This window comes from Bemisia tabaci, chromosome 3 (genome assembly GCF_918797505.1).
Source record: "Bemisia tabaci chromosome 3, PGI_BMITA_v3".
Classification (NCBI taxonomy): Eukaryota; Metazoa; Arthropoda; class Insecta; order Hemiptera; family Aleyrodidae; genus Bemisia; species Bemisia tabaci.
Genome location: NC_092795.1, coordinates 22,358,428 through 22,378,099, shown reverse-complemented (window position 1 = coordinate 22,378,099; position 19,672 = coordinate 22,358,428). Strand labels below are relative to the sequence as shown.

The window sequence follows — 19,672 nt, the reverse complement described above, 5'->3', positions numbered from 1 at the left end:
AGGGTTACTACGGGGCTCGAATGCAGAGAAAATTGGGACACACGGGAGAAAAATCAGTTTAAAAAAGATCTGAAGCGATGTTTTTCCTTGTGGACAAAAATACATTTTCTTCATGCTCACATGTAACCCTTATAACTACAATTCAACTATACGCCGTATATTTTCTTACCAGAATGCTTTCTGATAAGAAAATAGCACTAACATACTCCTTCCAATTCTTGAATCAAGAAATTTGCCATAAAATTTTTAGAAATTTTTCCAAGCAATTACCATAATAATAGTTCAAAGTAACCACATACTCCTTCTAATTCCTATAACTCAAGACATTTCCCATAAAATTTTCATCAAGCGATTTCTGTAATTTTACATTTTCAATAAAAATTACTCTACGATTTAGAAGGTAGTCCAACGCCAAATAACGCAGTAATGAGGCTCTAATTTGTATTACAGTGCGTGTTACAACACTTGTTACGTACACACGTATTAGGACCTCCTCGGTCGTCAAAGTAAAGCGTTGGTGAATGATTCATAATTGCTGGAAAAATAAAACATGTTTTTTATACGGAAACTATCCGAGTACCCTCTGAGTAACTATTCAATAAAAGAAGAAATGAGGGGAGAATGGTCACTGCAGAATGTCACTAAAATAAAGATATTGATTTAATAGAGAAATGTTACTGTCTATATTGCTTGCACGGAAATGCTTCGTCCAAACTCTCCTTACAGATGCCTTTTCTCTTTGGTGATCTTCAATTTATGGAGTTAACGTCATTAGTGCGTTACAAGAAAAGAGGTGGATGAAAAAAACGGAATAAGTGTGTCACGTAACATCGAAACGGGTCCTTATCTTCACGGTGAAAGTTTATTCGCCCGTGTTTTACTTGGTAATGTGACCCACTTCCGCTGGACTTTGCGTCGTGAGTTTGTTTTAAAACAAAGACCCCTTTGTATCGGACAGTGCTCATCGAAGAGGAAATATTTGAATGCTGGTATCTGCGCCGATACTGCCTCTGCAAACTCCTCGTGATCCGGTCAAGCTGGACTACGCGAGTCGATTCCTCCGTCGATTTGTCATCAAGAGTAACAATACCAGCAAGTTAGCACTGCGGAGTTCATTCATTCAGAGGCATGTACAGAAAATCAATATTTAGCGAGATAGCCTGCCTCACCTAGAATCGATTTTTTGTAATATTCGTAAATTTAAATTGAGGAGACACAGCTTCCCTGATAAAAATTGGCAGTAGAATGTGTGTTCCAAAATACTATAGACCTAAAGCCGGCTGTAAGATTTCCAATAGCTTCTGTAGCCGGCTGTACAATTTCTTACAGTCTTTTATAGCCAATGGCGATTAAGCACCAGCCAGACAATAAAGTTAATGCTAAACGTTACTAAATACGGATGCTAGGACTTGGTGAGTTTTTGGACTACTGCTCTCTTTTTGGGCCGTAGTATCTTGATTTATTTTGCGAGGAAAGCTCCGTACTTTTGATGGATGTCTGCCATTCCTAATATATTAGAGCGCCTTCAGTTTCGTATGATACTGTGCAATACCTCTGGTGTGAAATAGTATTGCTTCAAGCGCCGTGGGTGGCACGCTGCGGCGCAGCAGGCGGGCAGCCAGCTCGAAACGCGCATTGGCGCCTACAAACCTAACAGGGATACTTCACGCGTTGCGCAATGCGTGAAGTATCCCTGTTAGGTTTGTAGGCGCCAGTGCGTCGCCGCTCCGCTTTGTGTTAGGCTCTAATATTTAATCTGGCGGAGTCAGCGTTATTCAACTCATGATTTTGAAATGTTTGCACATCCTGTATGGATTATTCTCATTTTAATTGAAGAAAAAAAAATATGTATTAAAGGAAAATATAATGTGTGTTCTGTAAATATTAAGGTGGTTCCGTATCAAACTTAATGATTTCCAAAGCACACGAATTTCTACACAATTTCTTATAGCCTTTTATAGCCAAAGGCGATAAAGTGTAAAGTCCAGCGATAGGAACTATAGCCCGACTGTATACTTTTTTATAGCTTCGTATAGCCCGGCTATATGATTTGCTCGGCTTTCTACAGCCAGCTATATGATTTTCAATAGTCTTCTTTAGTCGGCTATAAGAACTCCTATGGTATTTTGAAACGCAGCTTCTCCTATCGCCAATTTTTCCAGGGCTTGCCAACTTAAAGGGATCACTTTAGCGGCTCTGAAATTGATAGACAAAGCAATAGACAATGAAGAATAAGGGATATTGGAGCGATCCTATTGGTTGAAACGGGTAGGCCTTAAAAGGTAGATTATAGATGTATAGACTAGCTCTAGGTTCTCTCATGAGTTGCCGGTATAGGTAGTCTATTACTTACCTTGCTCCCATTGAAACCATCCTCTTCTACCAATAGGATTAGTCCAATTTCCCGTGGTCTTCTTTTTCTATAGTTATATATTAAAAAATCAGTCCGCTGTTCATCAACCGTGGGGAATATAATCCGCTAATACTGGTAATAGAAACCTGTTGATCGTAATGATCTTAATATTCTTCGCTGTTCCAAAATCTGCATCCAGAATTTTCGCGAGAAAATTAGGTTTCGAAAAACTTCTCTCAATATGTTCCTTGTTTTGGACCCTTCATTTAATAATGAAGCTTGTCAGACCAAAAAATGATAGAAACTAACGATTTCTCTAAGAGAATGACTTTTCGAAACGAGAAATTCAGCTTCGAACAAGGAGGGTTTTCCTTGCGTCTTTTCCTAAATGCGTTTCAATATCGGAACGAGTGCTCGCCGGTGGCGCGCCATAAGATTAAAAGCTGAGCATCCACTTCGGGGAAAATGGTGGTTTTGATGACATTGTCTTTAAAAGCCACGACGACAAAGAGTGCAAAAACAAGACGCGGCGCCGCGTTCCGGGCAGACGCCACAAAATGAATGAATAAATGGGGTAGAAGCGGAATGAAGACGGTGAGTCGGCGATGGTCGGGGGGAGCTCCGAACTCTTTACTCTGTTAGCGTTGCTAAATGTAAGTGGCATCAACGAAACTCATTTAAGCATACTCTATTGCCTCCGTCGAGATAGGTGCACGTACGCTTCTATTTAAAACGCCGAGTTCTTTCTTTCCCCGGAAAATTTTTACACCCTGTTGCCAAGTTTAGATACAAATTCAGCCCTCAAAGAGAAAAAAACTTCGTGCGTGGGATTCGAAAGTTGAGGTCATATGGATCTCTGAGGTTTTCGGATCACGTATCTAAAAACTTGAGGTCCAGCTGCCGAAGTTCGGGTCAGACATGTGAAGTACTTCGATATATACCGAAGGGTTCGGGTCACACATCTGAAGTACTCCGGTACTTACCGAAGTGCCTCGATGTCTGCCCCGAACTTCGGCAGCTGAACCTCCTAGGTTTTCGGATGCGTGATCAGAAAACTTCAAAGATCCATATGACCTCAACTTCGGGTCCCACGCACGAAGTTTTTTTCTCCGTGTGGGGTAGTGGTGGCAGCAAGTGCCAAAAAATGTTGGATGGATGGAAACACATATTGGGTTAGGAGTTCGGCTGCATAGCGGCTAAGGAATGGATTTTAGCTAAAAATATCCATCTTATTCTCTAAATAAGGGAAAAAGAATATTTTGAAACACCGAGTCTCTTCGGATGTGGAGATCTTAGGTAGTTAAACCAATATTTCTAGTCCCCCGAAATTTTTTTCTCTGTAGTTTGAGTGTTCGACCTTACAGTCCGCTTTATTCGAAATGCTAAAAAATACAACAAAGAGACGTCTCTTTGCATAATGCATGTTCGTACGCTAAAAGAATGAGTTACTTAGAAATGCTAAAATTCTCAAAAAATGAATTTAAGGGTGTCCGAAGAAATATAAATATAGGTAAGGAGCTGTAGTTAATAAAACCCTCAGTTTTAATAGCTTTCGATAATTTCTGAAGGAGGAAAATACGAATGGACCGAGTTCATCAAAAAGAAACCAACCCACATCCAGTTGAAACTGAGAAAAAGAGGTTTGAAGTTTTATTCCTCCATAGTTATGAATGTCTTGCTTCATTTCCATATTTTTACATATTTTTGTGAATTTATATTGGTCCTAATTTAAACTTATGATTTTGGTATTACATACCATTAATCCTAATAATAGGTACTAGTTACCTATTATACGTTCATCTTTATTTATAACTTTAAGCTAAATTTAATCTAAGTCAATAGATACCTAAGATCTTGTTCGGTATAGTAGTGACATTTTTGTATTGCTTTCTGTCAATAAACTTATATAAAAAAAAGACTAAATGTGGCAGAAGTAAATTTGCAACTGGAGAAACTCAAAAACATTCTCATCTCAATTTTATCGAAAATGTGGGTTGGTTCCTTTCTGATGAACTCGGTCCAAATCTGCCCGAACGGAAATTTCAGCATGCTCACCTTGAAAAACCCTCCGTTCTTCGGATGATCAATAGAGCTGGCATCGTCGCTCCCCCCAGGAACTCTCGTTGGCGCTGGCGAGAGATAAAACATTTAGTGGGATGACATGCGGCACACCTGCTCTCTAATTATGATATTATGGCGTATTTGGAGTCGAGCGCGCGAAAAAAAAGTCGCCTAACGATTTTCAAACTTCATCTCGTGGCTGTCTTTTACACGGCTCCTCTCCAGCGCCACCGAACAAGGCTCTTCTAAACTTTTCTTTCACCCCCCCCCCCCCCCCCTCGGCGCGGGTGGGCTCTCGTAATTTACGTGATACTTTTTGCACTCTAATGACACAGTCACCTTCGGTGAATTACCGCTCCCGCCGCCTTTGACATGACGTGGATTAAGATTAAGGATTCATGATGAAAATATGCTACCGAAACTTGACGGCTTCGAGTATTTTTAGAGTGGATGGGCATTAGATAGTTGGGGCTGTTGATCCCTGACTCTTATGTAAGATGGAATATTATGGTATAATTGTTCCTGTCGCGAATGATATTTACAACTTCATTAGATACGTGATTATTACTTTAATGATACTTATGTGACCGCTTAAGGAGAGGGCACTTAAGTACATAAAAATAAATAATTTATTTATTGGAAGTCCAAAAATAAAAAAACTTTATTAAATTTGGGAACATAAATGACCAAACATATTGAGCCAATCCGCAGCTGTGGTATTTTGAAGTTTCCAGTTGAAAAAACGTAATTTCGATGAATAGCTCTTAAAAAGTCCAATCTGCAGTGTTCAATGTAAAAGGAGGTGCCGAATAATAATGAAAGTTTACGACCTATATTGGCAGAAAATGAATTGGACTATTATGAGCATATTCTACACAGAACAAGAGAAGGTTTGCATCAAAATACTATATATATCGGGCTTTTCAACCTGACTGATTGATAATCACTAAACTGCAAATTTTGCTTCCGTAGATTAGAATGTCCTTTTTCGCGTAAATTCACCAATTTCATCACATCACATATCTCCAGTATTATTCAGTGCTGTAGTTTAAGGTGTTGGTTTAAAACTCTGCAACTTATCATTAAAAAACGATTATTAAGGTGTTCGCTGCGAACACCCTGTTTATCGATCCTCTTCCCTGGTTTAAATGGCTTAACAATCGATATATCGCAAAACACGCCACGCCACTGATCTTTCCGCAGAGTCGACAGTGAATAGATATGACTGACAAAAAAATGAGAAGTTTACTCGCTATCCAATGAGTGGACAGTGAAAAAATCCAAAACATGACCGCAACGCCTGCTTAAAAACAACGAGGCTCGGCCGAGCAACGCCATCAAAGTCCTGAGGAAAAAGAAGACTGATGAATGATTTTCGAACACCTCGGCTTTGAATTGACTCGGCGAGAAAAGGCCGAGAGACCGCGACGCCTAAGCTGAAAAAAGGCATGATTGTCGGCTTGTCTTAACAAATCAGTGCTTTTTCTAACCTTCAGCCTTCCAAGGTAAAATAAATATTAGTCCACATGAACTCAAAACTGAGACAGTAACACAAGAAAGTACAGGAGAACTTCGTAAATTTTGGAACCCAAAAAGGTTAAGCAAAACCGGCATTATGACGGTATGAAGTTCGCATTTTTATGACAGTGATAATTTTGAAGAAAATCAATTCAAAGTTTTAATCTGATGTGTTCAAGACTTAAAGTAAAATCAAATACAAATTCACGTTCTATTTTTCCAAAATAATTGCTCACATCTTATTCTATCGGGAACCAGATAATTTTTCCTGCCCGGAACTTAAAATCCAATTTGATCACTTTTCAAAAAAGTGGATTTACTAAATTTGCCATCAAAAAAACTTTAAGTGCTCAAAAATCGTCTTTAAGGATTAAAACTTTAAAACTGAGAAAATGTAAGCGAAATCTGTTTTTATAATTTTTGATCAGTGTAAATAGTCAAAATGTGAAAATTTGTACCACTGGATAATTCGAGTTCATAGGTTGGCTCCCCTTTTGGGCCCTAAGAGCTACATGACCTGATCAAACCTAACCTCCAAATTATCGAACTGTCCATACTCTCCCTACAAAGGTACTCTACTCTAGAGTAATGTAAAAAATTCCACCTTTCATGACAGGATCCGGCAACCCGCGAAAGAGGAAGAGCTTTCAAGGCTCAAGCTGCGGGCCCGGGCGGAGGTCGTCTAATGATCATTTTTACAACTTTCACCAAGATGAATTAACTGCCGACGATAAACGTTCCACTCACTCACATCCAGCTTTTTATCCCTCTGTCCTGCCTCCTGCCTCCTGCGAGCCACCCCTAATCTGCGCCCGTCCGTTTTAATTTCCTTTTAATGCTCGAATAAAGCGTCGCCTTACGACATTTTGATGGAATTCCGCGCACTTGCACCGCAAGTGCCTCGGGTCCCGGCCACTTGGGTCACCGTGTTGCTCCCGGCTTTTCATTGTAGCCTCCAGGTCGAAAGTTAGCCCTGAAGGATGCACGGAGAAAAAAAACTCGTGCGTGGGACCCGAAGTTTAGGTCATATGGATCTCTGAAGTTTTCAGATTGAGCATCTGAACACTTTAGGTCTAGCTGCCGAAGTTCGGATCATACATCTGAAACTTCAGTTCTTACATCTGAAGTACTTCGGTTCTCACATCCGAAGTACTTCGGTTCTCACATCCGAAGTACTTCGGTTCTCACATCCGAAGTACTTCGGTTCTCACATCTGAAGTACTTCAGATGTAAGAACTGAAGTTTCAGATGTATGATCCGAACTTCGGCAGCTAGACCTAAAGTGTTCAGATGCTCAATCTGAAAACTTCAGAGATCCATATGACCTAAACTTCGGGTCCCACGCATGAGTTTTTTTTCTCCGTGTGGAAGTCGCAATGAGTAGAGTACCTATATACGGGAGAGTATTGCCATCTCTGTGCCGCTCTCTCATTGGTCCACCAGTTTTAGGCTAGCATGGAGGTCTAAAGTTGGCCCAATGAAACAAATCCGACCCACGTATTATTGGATGAGAAATATGAATCATGGGTGGCGGTAGCCACCTCCGGACAAAGTCTAAACTCGACAACAGTGGAAAGCCTCCAAACGAAAAAGGTGGTTGCCAACCATAGACACACGTAACTCCCTTATTCTGAAAATGGTAATCACACTCAAAGGCTAATGTTCGGCAAAAATATCCATCAAAGTTCGATTCGAACTCAATTCAGAAGTTGGATTTAAAAAAATGTCTATCACATCCAAAATCACCTCTAAAACTTTGTAGCCATTTTGTTTGTTTACGAGGATCGTTCAATAAGTAAGTATCCCCCCTCTCTAAAATCCATTAGAATGTACCAATTTTAAAAAAACTTGGGTTCAAAATCTTCCTTAGAATATTTTGAGTTCAACAAAATAAACTTCAACAAAATCGGACCATGTGCGGCCGAACGCGAGCCGTTTGAACGCGCCGAGGTGCTCGAAGCTCCCGCCGAATCCGCGGGGATTTGAAGTCTCCGACAGGAGAAGAGCTTCTCTGCCAAAGCCTCAGTCGTTCATCACTGACGAAAAATCAAAGAAATTTTTGTAGAATAAAGGGCTTACCTTACTTCTCCACATAACCAGCTCGATCCAAGCAGGTCTGATACTGAGACTAAGAGAACACCTTTTGGATGCCATGCGCGTGGAAGTCTTTCAGCTGACCGGGGATGAAAGAGTGGACGGTTGACCTCCTCCACTGATTCAACATTAACGCCTCCGAGTCCAGATTTCAGATACGATAATATATGGCAAACCAGACCACCATTTATTCCCGTTTCTGAAATCTGAACTTGGAGGAGTTAATTTTAAATCAGTGGAGGAGGTCAACCGTCCACTCTTTCATCCCCGGTCAGTTGAAAGACTTCCACGCGCGTGGCATCCAAAAGGTGTTCTCTCAGAAACGGGAATAAATGGTGGTCTGGTTTGCCATATATTATCGTATCTGAAATCTGGACTCGGAGGCGTTAATGTTGAATCAGTGGAGGAGGTCAACCGTCCACTCTTTCATCCCCGGTCAGCTGAAAGACTTCCACGCGCATGGCATCCGAAAGGTGTTCTCTTAGTCTCAGTATCAGACCTGCTTGGATCGAGCAGGTTATGTGGAGAAGTAAGGTAAGCCCCTTATTCTACAAAAATTTCTTTGATTTTTCGTCAGTGATGAACGACTGAGGCTTTGGCAGAGAAGCTCTTCTCCTGTCGGAGACTTTAAATCCCCGCGGATTCGGCGGGAGCGTCGAGCACCTCGGCGCGTTCAAACGGCTCGCGTTCGGCCGCACATAGTCCGATTTTGTTGCGGTTTGTTTTGTTGAACTCAATATATCCTAAGGAAGATTTTGAACCCAAGTTTTTTTAAAATTGGTCCATTCTAATGGATTTTAGAGAGGGGGGATACTTACTTATTGAACGCCCCTCGTACATTGACCGAAACTAGGAGTGGAGGGGCTAGAGTTTGTTTACATTGGGCGAACTTTGGGGTCTATGATAGCCGACCAATCAGAGAGCGGCACACTTTTTCTGTTGTTAAAGGATGGGGATGGCAAATTCTCCCGTACTCTAGAATAGGGAATATTACGGTGCATGAATGTATTTAGTTATGACATTATTACAAGAGGAGTCTATTTGCAATTACACCATCATTTTTGAAAAAATGACTTATGAATGTATTCAATACTTTCGAAACTAGTAACTTGCTTTAGCGATAATGAAACCGCGAAACCACGTAGAACCCGTCATAATTCCCTTTTTGAGCCTCAAGAGGTACTATACTTCTTGCAGAAACATCAGTGCCATTTGAGCAGAGTCAAAGAAGAAATTCTCCACCTACATCTTGACAACGAAAAGAAACATTTACTTGTGGGGATTCAAATTTCGTTGTGGACAATCTGTCGTTTCCCTCACGAAAGAACGTAAGTCCATTCCAATGTCGCCACCTCTCCCCGCGCAAATTTTATATTAACAGAGAGATTTTTGGGCATTTGTAACTGATGATCCATCGGATTTTCCCTCAGATTCAATGAAAAAATCAGAGAGATTTAGGATACAAATTGTGCAGGTACATTTTTGTAAAATAAAGGAATTGATTGAGCCCATTTGGCAACCTTGGAATGGAGTTACGTTCCTTCATCGGGGAGACGACGAATTATAAAGCAGTCATCGCCTCTTTGTTGACAGTTATGGCGCCTACAAGACTGCAGGAATACTTCACGCATTGCACCAAACACCGTACGGTCGCTGCTCAACGCGAAACGCATATTAGCGTCTACAAGAGTGCAGTAATACGCCGTTGTATGCCGATGACCTACTCACTAGTTGGCTGATCAGGTTTAGGTGGCGCAATATTTACCAAACTTCGGTTTTTCTGTGAAATGAATTGTTAGGGATATCACGCCGCTCCAAAGCCAACTAGGAGATAGATGAAGTAATTATTATTGGTGTGTCGAAATTGAAGGCTATTGCCAAGATGCCAGTGGAGGGTATCTTTTTCCCTGCATTCCGCCACGGTGGTGCAAATTTCATATAGTTTTACTTCGATTTTCTCCACCATTAGTGGCCTAGTATAATAGTTTTTGCTCAAATCGCAAGGAACTCAGCTACATGCAGCCTGTTTCTGCCCGTGGGGTTTAAAATGAAGAGGCGGAACTATTTGCGCCGTGTTTGCAGATACAGTATCTTTTGATCTGATTTCCAGTCTATGGTTCGTTTTATAGCTAAATCTCGTCAATGGTAATGTGATATCATAAAATTATATTTAACCACACTCCATTGAAAGTCAAATGAGCGAATAAAGAAAAGTGGTGCCATAAAGCATTGTCATGCTAGGAAAAAATCTCTATAAACATTAGGAAGTTGCGAAACTGCATCCAATAACATTTAAAGTTTTCTTTGAAATGCTTCGATGTTTTTTCTGAGAAATAATGTTCGATTAAACTTTTTTGTAATTGAATTTGAGGTATCTGAAAATATCCACTAAGATCAATTAAAAGTTTTCCAAAAACAAATATATTTTACAAAATGCGTTCTTCTCTAGCACTGATGTGAAGTATTGTTCTGTCATGATGGAAAACGCCGTATAAATATTGGGCGTTGTCAATTTTTCTTGATAAAACACGATTTTTTGGGAAACTTGTCACTGTACACGGAGAAAAAATTCGTGCGCGGGACCCGAAGTTTAGGTCATATGGTTCTCTGAAGTTTTCGGACTGAGCATCTGAGCACTTTAGGTCCAGCTATGCTGAAGTGAGGATCACACATCTGAAGCTTCAGTTCTTACATCTGAAGTACTTCGGTTCTCACATCCAAAAAACTTAGGTTCTCACATCTGAAATACTTCAAATGTAAGAACTGGAGCTTCAAATGTGTGATCCGAACCTCGACAGCTAGACCTGAAGTGTTCAGATACTCAATCCGAAAACTTCAGAGATCCATATGACCTAAACTTCGGGTCCCACACACGAGGTTTTTTCTCCGTGTATTTCTTGTAATTTTTCAGGGAATATACCTTCCAACTTATTCTAAAATACTTCATCTCCCTTTGAAAAAATGATTTTATAAAAAAAATCTGACAACATCCTAATTTACATACGGCGTTCTTACTCAGCACGGAAGCGCAAGTATTCGTGCATGCCTTTTTCGTTCCGCATGTTCCCTACGCGAACTATCAGAGCCCTCAATCACCGAGCCGTCCAGAATCAATTCAAAATATGGCCTCATAAATTCCCCATCGCCACGCCGAGGAGGGTGGCTCCATTACTCAGAGTGCTCGCGCAAGCCAAATTTCAAGAGTTACCTTCGTAAGTCACCGCATTCCGGCTCGAGGAACCGAAGTCGTGAGTTGTGAGTCGTGACATCCCCCGCGCTGTCGTGACGAGCAGGAACAGCATAAATGCATACGATTTTCATCGGAATTACGGGATTCTTACGTCGGAGAGCAGCACGTCATTCAGCGTCGCTTGCTTTAAACAACCCCTCCACCTTTGCCCAAATATTCGTACCAATAACTCAAAGGGAAAGGTTCACTCCCCACGTTTCGCCGAGATTAGCGTTCTAGCTCATCACTCCACTGTTTCGCCAAGTTCGGAGACTGTTGTCGGGGTATGGTAGCGGTCGTTGTAGCCACGACTATTGAAGTTGTGATGGGTAGGTTCACAAAAATGTCAGACTGACGCAATAATGGTCTTTTCCTCGCGCAAAATGTAGAGAATATACCTCAGGCATGATCAAATACGTGAAAACCAGGAAAAAATGAGTTTGCTCTGCAGATGCGTAAAGAGTAGGTCATTTGGCGTTTCTTGACATTTTTGCATCCCAAATCTGCCGATTTAGGACTAGAACGCAACTCGTGGTGTTTTGCGCGGTCCTAAACTGGTAGGTGTTGGACGCAAAAAAGTTAGGGAACGCAAAGTGAACTACCCGTCTTTCAGAAGTGGTCAGCGATCAGCGGGGCTTGAAGTCTTAAACATAAATTTACTTTGTTGTAGGTTCAAATTTGTATCAATACTATGCAATTGTTCTTTTTGAGTATATAAAAGAAAGAAGAACATATTTTACACAACTAGAAAAAAGTAGCGATCAATAAGGTTATTAATACATCTATTGATCACAAAAATTGTGTTCTTGAAAAATAAGAAAGAATAACATCTTCCCCCCCCCCCCCAAACAATCCAAAGGATTTATCGAAAACAAGAATATCATTAAAAGCAATTGAACATGAACTGAGGCAGTAATTTTGGCTACGTTCGTCATCTTTGATTTTAGAATTTTGAAAATTTGACTAAAATTTTGTGTTTTCCGGTCCAAAAATACCTCCCGATACTAAGCTTCACAAAAACTGATCGAGCAGAAACCGAGATGGCATTTCAGGCTACGTCTAACATCTTTGATTCTCGAATTTTGACAACTTTATACAAAATTCCAGTTTTCCAATGTTGTAAATTACAAATAACTTTCCATAAAAATCTTTTATCTTTTTATGCATGTGATTTTTCAAGATTTTCTTTAAAAATAAGCAAATAAACCTAACTCGGCCGGAGTGATTCAAGTAACATAAATGTTACCATTCAATCATTATAATTTCGCAGAAGAAAACAGCAGAACAAAATTACATCGTAAAACAAAGAAATATTCATGAAGAGTCTCGTTAAAAATTATTCGAGCTCGAAAGTTGCACTCCACGACCGTCATGCGCCTGCGGTTCATATGGGAGTTGGGTTAGGTTAGGTCACGCAACTAAACTAACTTTGTAGTGGTGCGTGATGTCTCTTGCGAAATTGAAGGCGCGCCACTGACAAGGCATGTTTGCAATAAACACAGCATGTCATCAATGGACTTGCTCAGTGCTTCAATATCAAATGAAACGAACGTTGATGCCAATACTCAATATCTTGACTCTTCAGTATTAAATTTCACGTCAACCAAATAATGAAAGTACATAAAAAAATTTAACTTGCCGATCGTGAATCGGGATCCGTCCAAGCTTCATATTTCCACGATCAATATTCAAAAAGTTATTACCGCAGGTAAACTTGGGGAATGAAAAATACTGTCAAATTTAGTGTTAGTAGCAAACGCATAAACATTTTAAAATGTTTTTGCAGGGTTTTTTGCTAACAATATCTTCCAAAAATTTTCAAATTACGGAGGGATATATGAGTAGATTGTGATAGATAGGCGAGTTTTTAAGTTTGTGACGTCTACTATCAACTAACGCAACTGAATTTCCGAGAATTTGAGAGTGACATGGCAACATCTCAAAACTCACAACTTCCAAGGAGGCAAACCGCTAACTGTGCAGTCGTGATGACGTCAGAGTTTGGAATGGGATGCATGAGAGGACCACCGTTTGTGGCTTCGGAGCAACGCGCGTAATTGCATATTTTTGTCTCGCTTCATCCGCTTCCCATCTCAACCTCCCGAAAAGTGCACCTTGCGGAGTTTTCCCTCTTGGCTCCTTTCGTCTCATGTCCAATTTATCTTGGGGCTACTTGATTTATCTGCTGGACCGGTTAAGTGACGTTCATCGCAGAGACATTTCCTCCTAAGAATGTTTCACTACTCTAGTCCTGTAAAGTTCGCTCATTGCCTTGTTTGATACTTAAAGATAAACTTAAAGGTTCGGAATGCTGTTGAAAATTAGTGAAAAGTGCTTTTGTTACCGCGTTTTAAAAAAAGCTCAATAAAGTAATATAGGAAGGTGTTATGTTTAGAGGGTTTTACTAAGAGCGGGAGATTCTAAAAGCCGAAGAAAAGGTTGTTTCAATCACTCGATAAAGGTTCCAAAACTTGACATATTTCTCAAAATTTGCCGATGAAACGACAAACGATCCCTCTTTTCTGAGAATGCACAGCAAGGTTAATGAATAAAAGTTATGCTCTCCCGTTACGCAGACCATCTCTTATTGACGAAAAGCTTTGTTCTGGCCAACGCTCATTTCGTTTTAATTTCCGCGAGAAGTTGGAGGAAAACTGCGAATTTTATACTATTTGACTCTCATTGGTCCGTGGGACCAACTAAAACGGTGCAGGAATAGCATTTTCTCCCAAATTTTCCGGCCAAAGCTAAAACGGAATGAACAGAACGGAGTGTTTTGTGAATTTAAGGGCTTGATTAGGGGAAAAGCACACCTTTGTTTCACTTACCTTGACTGACTCCGCAACATCTCCTCGTCAACGCCCGCCATCCCATCACAGGACGTCCCCGTCGCCTTTTCTCAGGTGGTATCCAATCCAAAACTTGTTTGGGCAACCTGTCCACCGACATTTTTCGCATATGAGCGCCTGCAAGACTGCATGAATACTTCACGCATTGCGCCAAATACCGTGCGGTCGCTGATCAACGCGAAAAGTATATCAGCGCCTACAAGGGTGCAGGAATACTTCACGCATTGCGTCAAAAACTCGTTTGGGCACCCTTTCCTCCAACACTGCCGTGATGAGGAAGAACGCTGTGTAAACATTCGAGAGTTGCCAGATTGCCGCGGATAAAACACGTATTTTTGAGAACGATTTTGCGTATTTTTCCTCGAGATTTGCAGACATTTAATATGCAATTGAGGACAAAATTGTCTGAAAAAATTGAAGTAAAAAATTCACGAAAAATTACGATTCACGTAAAAAAATTTCCCAGTAAATTAAGGTTTTATTGAAGGAAATGTGGCAACGTTTGAAGATTCGTACGGCGTTCTTCCTTAGCACGGCAGAACATTCTTTGCGCATGTTCATACCACAACCACACTACACGGAGAAAAAAACTTCGTGCGTGGGACCCGAAGTTTAGGTCATATGGATCTCTGAAGTTTTCGGATTGAGCATCTGAACACTTTAGGGCAAGCTGCTGAGGTTTGGATCACACATCTGAAACTTCAGTTCTTACATCTGAAGTACTTCGATTTTTACATCCGAAAAACTTCGGTTCTCACATCCGAAAAACTTCGCTCCTCACATCCGAAAAACTTCGCTTCTCACATCCGAAAAACTTTGCTACTCACATCTGAAGTACTTCAGATGTAAGAACTTAAGTTTTAGATGTGTGATCCAAACCTCGACAGCTAGACCGAAAGTGTTCTGATACTCAATCCGAAAACTTCAGAGGTCCATATGACCTAAACTTTGGGTCCCACGCACGAGGTTTTTTTCTCCGTGTAACTGCCTTGACAAGACGTCTTGCACGATATCGCCCTCCGATATGCGTCCCCTTATCATTTTGTAAATTGTTGTAATTTCTTAGTAATATTTTATGATAATTCACATCAATTCCGAATATGTATCTTAAGAACTGAGTTTTGTTTGTCGGCAGGTTGCGGCTGGAGCGGGCGGGCGGTGCGTGGTGCCCGAAGCAGCAGGTGGAGAAGGGCGTGCGGGAGTACATCCAAATGGACCTGAGTCGGCTCCACTTCGTGACCGGAATCCAGACCCAGGGGCGCTTCGACCACGGACGTGGCCAGGAGTACGCCGAGGAGTACATGTTCGAGTACTGGCGCCCCGGGCTCAAAGACTGGAAGCAGTACAGCCGCTGGGACGGCAAACAGGTAAACACTTATTTCTCTACGGGCATGTCTCCACGTGACATTTCATAGGATCTGCCCCAGGAAAAATCTCACTTGTGAAGTTGGGAAAAATATTGAGTTAGTCGATACTACTCACAGTACCAAATAATAACTATATCGGTCCACCAAATAACTAGAACTCCTTTGGAAAAATTAGATTTCTTATTTACGCAAGTTCTAATCGAAAAGTTTCAATACGAATAAGTTTCTAACTAAGGAATTATCGAGGGGCGATCGGACCAGTTAAGTTGCATCAAATTTGAATTGAGAAAAACACGATGAAAGTTTCATATCCTCTAAAAACTCGATGCTAAGGAAACCGGTTCACAATTATTTTCACGATGAAAATATTTTTCTCAATTCGGAAATTTTGATAGGAGAAAATTAAAATTAACTTCTCGTTAAATTCAAAACCACCCCAAGCCTTTATCATTCAAAAATTCGAACTGTTGTGTATCTGCTCAACTCGGTCCAATTGGACGTATTTCTGCCAAACACAACTATGTGCATTGAGACATGATTCCTGAGACTTATAAGAACACATGCATTACATGGCTCACGTCATAATGCACACAGTTCCGTTTGGCAGAAATACGTCCAATTGTTCTAGCCAGAATCAAGCCTGAAGGTTGTAATGGACCAATTGCATTCGCAATATATCTGGTGGAATACCGGCGCCGCTTTTATCCAAAATTCACTCCCTGACGTACAAATCAACTCTCAAATTTCTGGCTAATCATGACTGCCCATTGTTACATTATGGGAAGGCCCACCTTTGTAATTGATTGCATTCTGTATGCAAAGATCGGGCCGAGTGCGTGAGCAGGGTTGCCGACCTTGGTGGGAACTGTGGAAAGCTAATAGAGCAATCTGCATGAAGATTTTTCGGGAGAAAATAGAAAAAAAGCATACGTCCAATAATTTAGAACCACTAAGATAGGAATCAATGCATATGAAATTAGAAGGTTTAGGGTGACTGAGGGGACCGAAAACACGAGGTGTTCGCAAAAAGCAAAAACTACTCAGGAAATACTACACAATTTACTCAGGAAACTTTGAGTATTTCTCTTCAAAGTTTTAGACAATTTTGTTCTCAATTTAATCTAAAGTATGTGAAAATTTGAAGTTAAAATATGCTCAATTTTCCTCTAGAATATTTATTTTATCCCGGAAAAGTTGGCAACTCTCGAATGTTCATTCGATGATGATTCGTTTGATATTCGTTTTCCTTAGCTTACATCAGAGGGATAACGATAAGGTCGTAATTGCATTTTGCAATGAAGCTTGTTGTCCATACGATTTGAAGCTTTTCCGGGCTCATCGCAATGTGCAGATACGCTCTTTTCAAAGGTGTGGCGTGAATTGCGATATATCGATTTTTATGCCATCATTTAAACCTATGGTAAAGAATCGATTATTAAGGTGTTCGCAACGAACACGCTGTTTATCGATCCTTTTCCATAGCTTTAAATGGCACAACAATCGGTACATCGCAAAGCACGCCACGCCACTGGCTCTTTTGCTAGCTGGGCGACAAATATATATCACTTTGAGTTATTCCGAATGCAAACTTGGAGTGAACTAACGGACTCAAAGAGCCCGAAACCGTGAATCCGATCGTCGGGTCGATTATAGATAATTCACAACTCCTCCTCGGTTATTCGCACTCGGAGATCGAAAGCTGCTGACTGTTCTTTTCATAAATTGCGTGCGGAATTGAAAAAAGACGACCAACGAGGAAGTAGGTGAGAGTGTTGCCGCCCGTGCAGAATTTGTCAATTCTTTCAATAGTGGCTCATCGAATTTAAACGAGATGATCCATGAAATTTGGCAGCGCTGGATATGATATGTAAACACGGTACCACTTATTGTGTATGCACCGGCATCATATTCTCCGCCTGAATCTGCAAGGCGGGTGCAGCGACGAGAATGAGCTGACGCACTGCTGCCAAATTGGTCTGATTTTTTTTTAAGGTATGTGTGCGTGTATTAGAAAGAGACAATAATATATTTTAAAATGAGCTTAGAAAGGTTAAATGCATGAGAAATGTCCAAGAGAAAATTGCCGTCTCCATTATGTCCATTGCAAAGTATATTTTGCAAATTTTATCGACATTTTAACAGTACAAGTTGTCCATTGTCAGTATATTTATCAACAAAAAGGTCTTAGGGGTCAAAGGGGTACACCAAATCGAACATACAATTTTTTTTTTTCTACGTATTTGGGGACTTTTTTGACTTGTGTAGTTTCAACCTCCTTCTCTTGGGCACTGAAAAACAGATCTGTTCACGCTTTTAGACGAAATTAACGCTTGGGCATTTTTCTTCAAGAAGATCTTTTTTACAGGATAACTGATGAGTTGAGAATTTTAGAGCGGACATCATTGTAAAGGGATGAACTTGCTGTATTGGATATAATGGAATCCCACGAAAGTTTGGGCTCGAACCAAATAAAATAATCGCTAAATTTGGCAATGTATTCTAGGAAACACACCGCGCTTCGAACAAAGGGATGGCAAATTATAAAGCGCCGCGTAACGGAGCCAGGCGAAGTAGCAGGGACGTGGGGAGAATGGCGGAATTTGCAAACCGCGCCGCGCCGCGGAGGACGCAACACGCACGACACGTCCGCCGCACTAGAGGCCGCGCGAGAACGGTTTCGCATAGAGAAGAATTTCAATTTTTAAAATAGTTGCTTCAATTCAGACCTTTTTTTTGAACTTCCTATTTTCGACCTCAAATAATCATGGCAATCGATGACACTTTAGAGGAAATAGAACTGACGTGAACAGGGTAATACCCATAATTTCGGCTTCAATTTTTGAGTCAGGCACTCCTTCATGTGGCAATATGTATTTTTTCGATGTTATTTATTCGTGTGCCGCTTTGTCGGTATGTATCGATGGCAAAAGTCTCACATCAAGTATAGGTATCGATTCGCAAAGTTGCAATCCATCGTAATATCCTACTTTTTCTAACTTTTTATCTTTCTCTGATTTTCTTTCATCTTGCGCAGAATATTCTGTGAAAGTTTTAAAAAAAAATGCTATTTTGGTATTCTAGGAGGAAAATGGAGACTCTACAAAAATTTGAATCGAAGCATATGGCTTCAGCACGCGGTTATAAATATTTTAAGAGATTAATTTTCCGCAAATTGAAGCAGGTTGATGATTGAAATTTGAGTATTTAAAGGGGAAGTCTTTCAAAATCTTAAAGAATAAGCAATCGGCCTTTCATTTGCGTACTAATGAAGGGCATAAAAGTGCAAACAAATCCAATAATTGTCAGACATGAACATGAAAGTTTGGAAATTCAAATGTTCACGGTACCTTTGAATCAGCTTATAACTTTTTGAGCACTGAGATGCCTTTTCCTGTATTTGTCGAATAAACCACTTCGTTTTCTCAGCAAGGCTATATGAAATTTCTGACAATCGATTAAAATCCAATAAAAAAAGTTCCAACCTCAGAAAATTCAAACAAGTAAAAGTTTGTTACGAGAAAATTGTCTTTACTATCTCCCCTCTCCCAAAAAATGATGGGAATTAGAATGCAGCACGAAAATATCGTTTGCCTTTCCCTGAATACATGCTCTTATTATCACAAGGCTTCATCCGTTCTTTTTTGGGCTAGTCCGGATTGTTGTTCATTGTGCGTAGCCTGTATGAAGATCCTTCAGACATGTCACCACTCGCGTCAGCTGCAGAGATCCTGCAAAAAAAATGCGTCACTCCCTCGCCCCTCTACCCTCTCCTCTACGCCACCGTATCGCGAATCAGGGGAACGTTCTAATTTCATTTGTCTGAAGCCGCGTGTATGTAAAATTGCCTGCATCTTTGCGCGTTTCTCTCTACTTTCCCCAAAAGCTTCCCATTTGATGACCTTCTTAAAGTCAGGATGATAGTGAATTCGGCTGTGTTCTTGGTACCATTTCCTTCATTTTTACACTGAAAAAAAAAGTTCGGTAAATCCGAACTAGTTAGGATCATATGGAACCATATCTTGTTCGGTACACACAACCGAATTGTTCGGTTTGTGCGACCGAACCATAATAAATTCTTACAGTTCGGTTCCAAGGACCGAACAGTTCGGCTGAGCGGACCGAATAATTCGGTCGTGTGTACCGAACAAATCCTAGTTCCATATGATCCTAACTAGTTCGGATTTACCGAACTTTTTTTTCA

At 40.6% G+C, this 19,672-nt stretch overlaps 1 protein-coding gene across 3 annotated transcripts in view; it reads left to right on the top strand.

Moving 5' to 3' along the window:
• Nucleotides 1–19,672, top strand: part of LOC109029975 (discoidin domain-containing receptor 2) — a 259,641-nt gene that overhangs the window by 164,992 nt on the left and 74,977 nt on the right. For all 3 annotated transcript variants that reach the window (XM_072298023.1, XM_072298022.1, XM_072298021.1), the window contains exon 6: nucleotides 15,240–15,471. In XM_072298023.1, coding sequence (XP_072154124.1) covers nucleotides 15,240–15,471 — 232 coding nt within the window. The remainder of the gene's footprint in view (nucleotides 1–15,239; nucleotides 15,472–19,672) is intronic.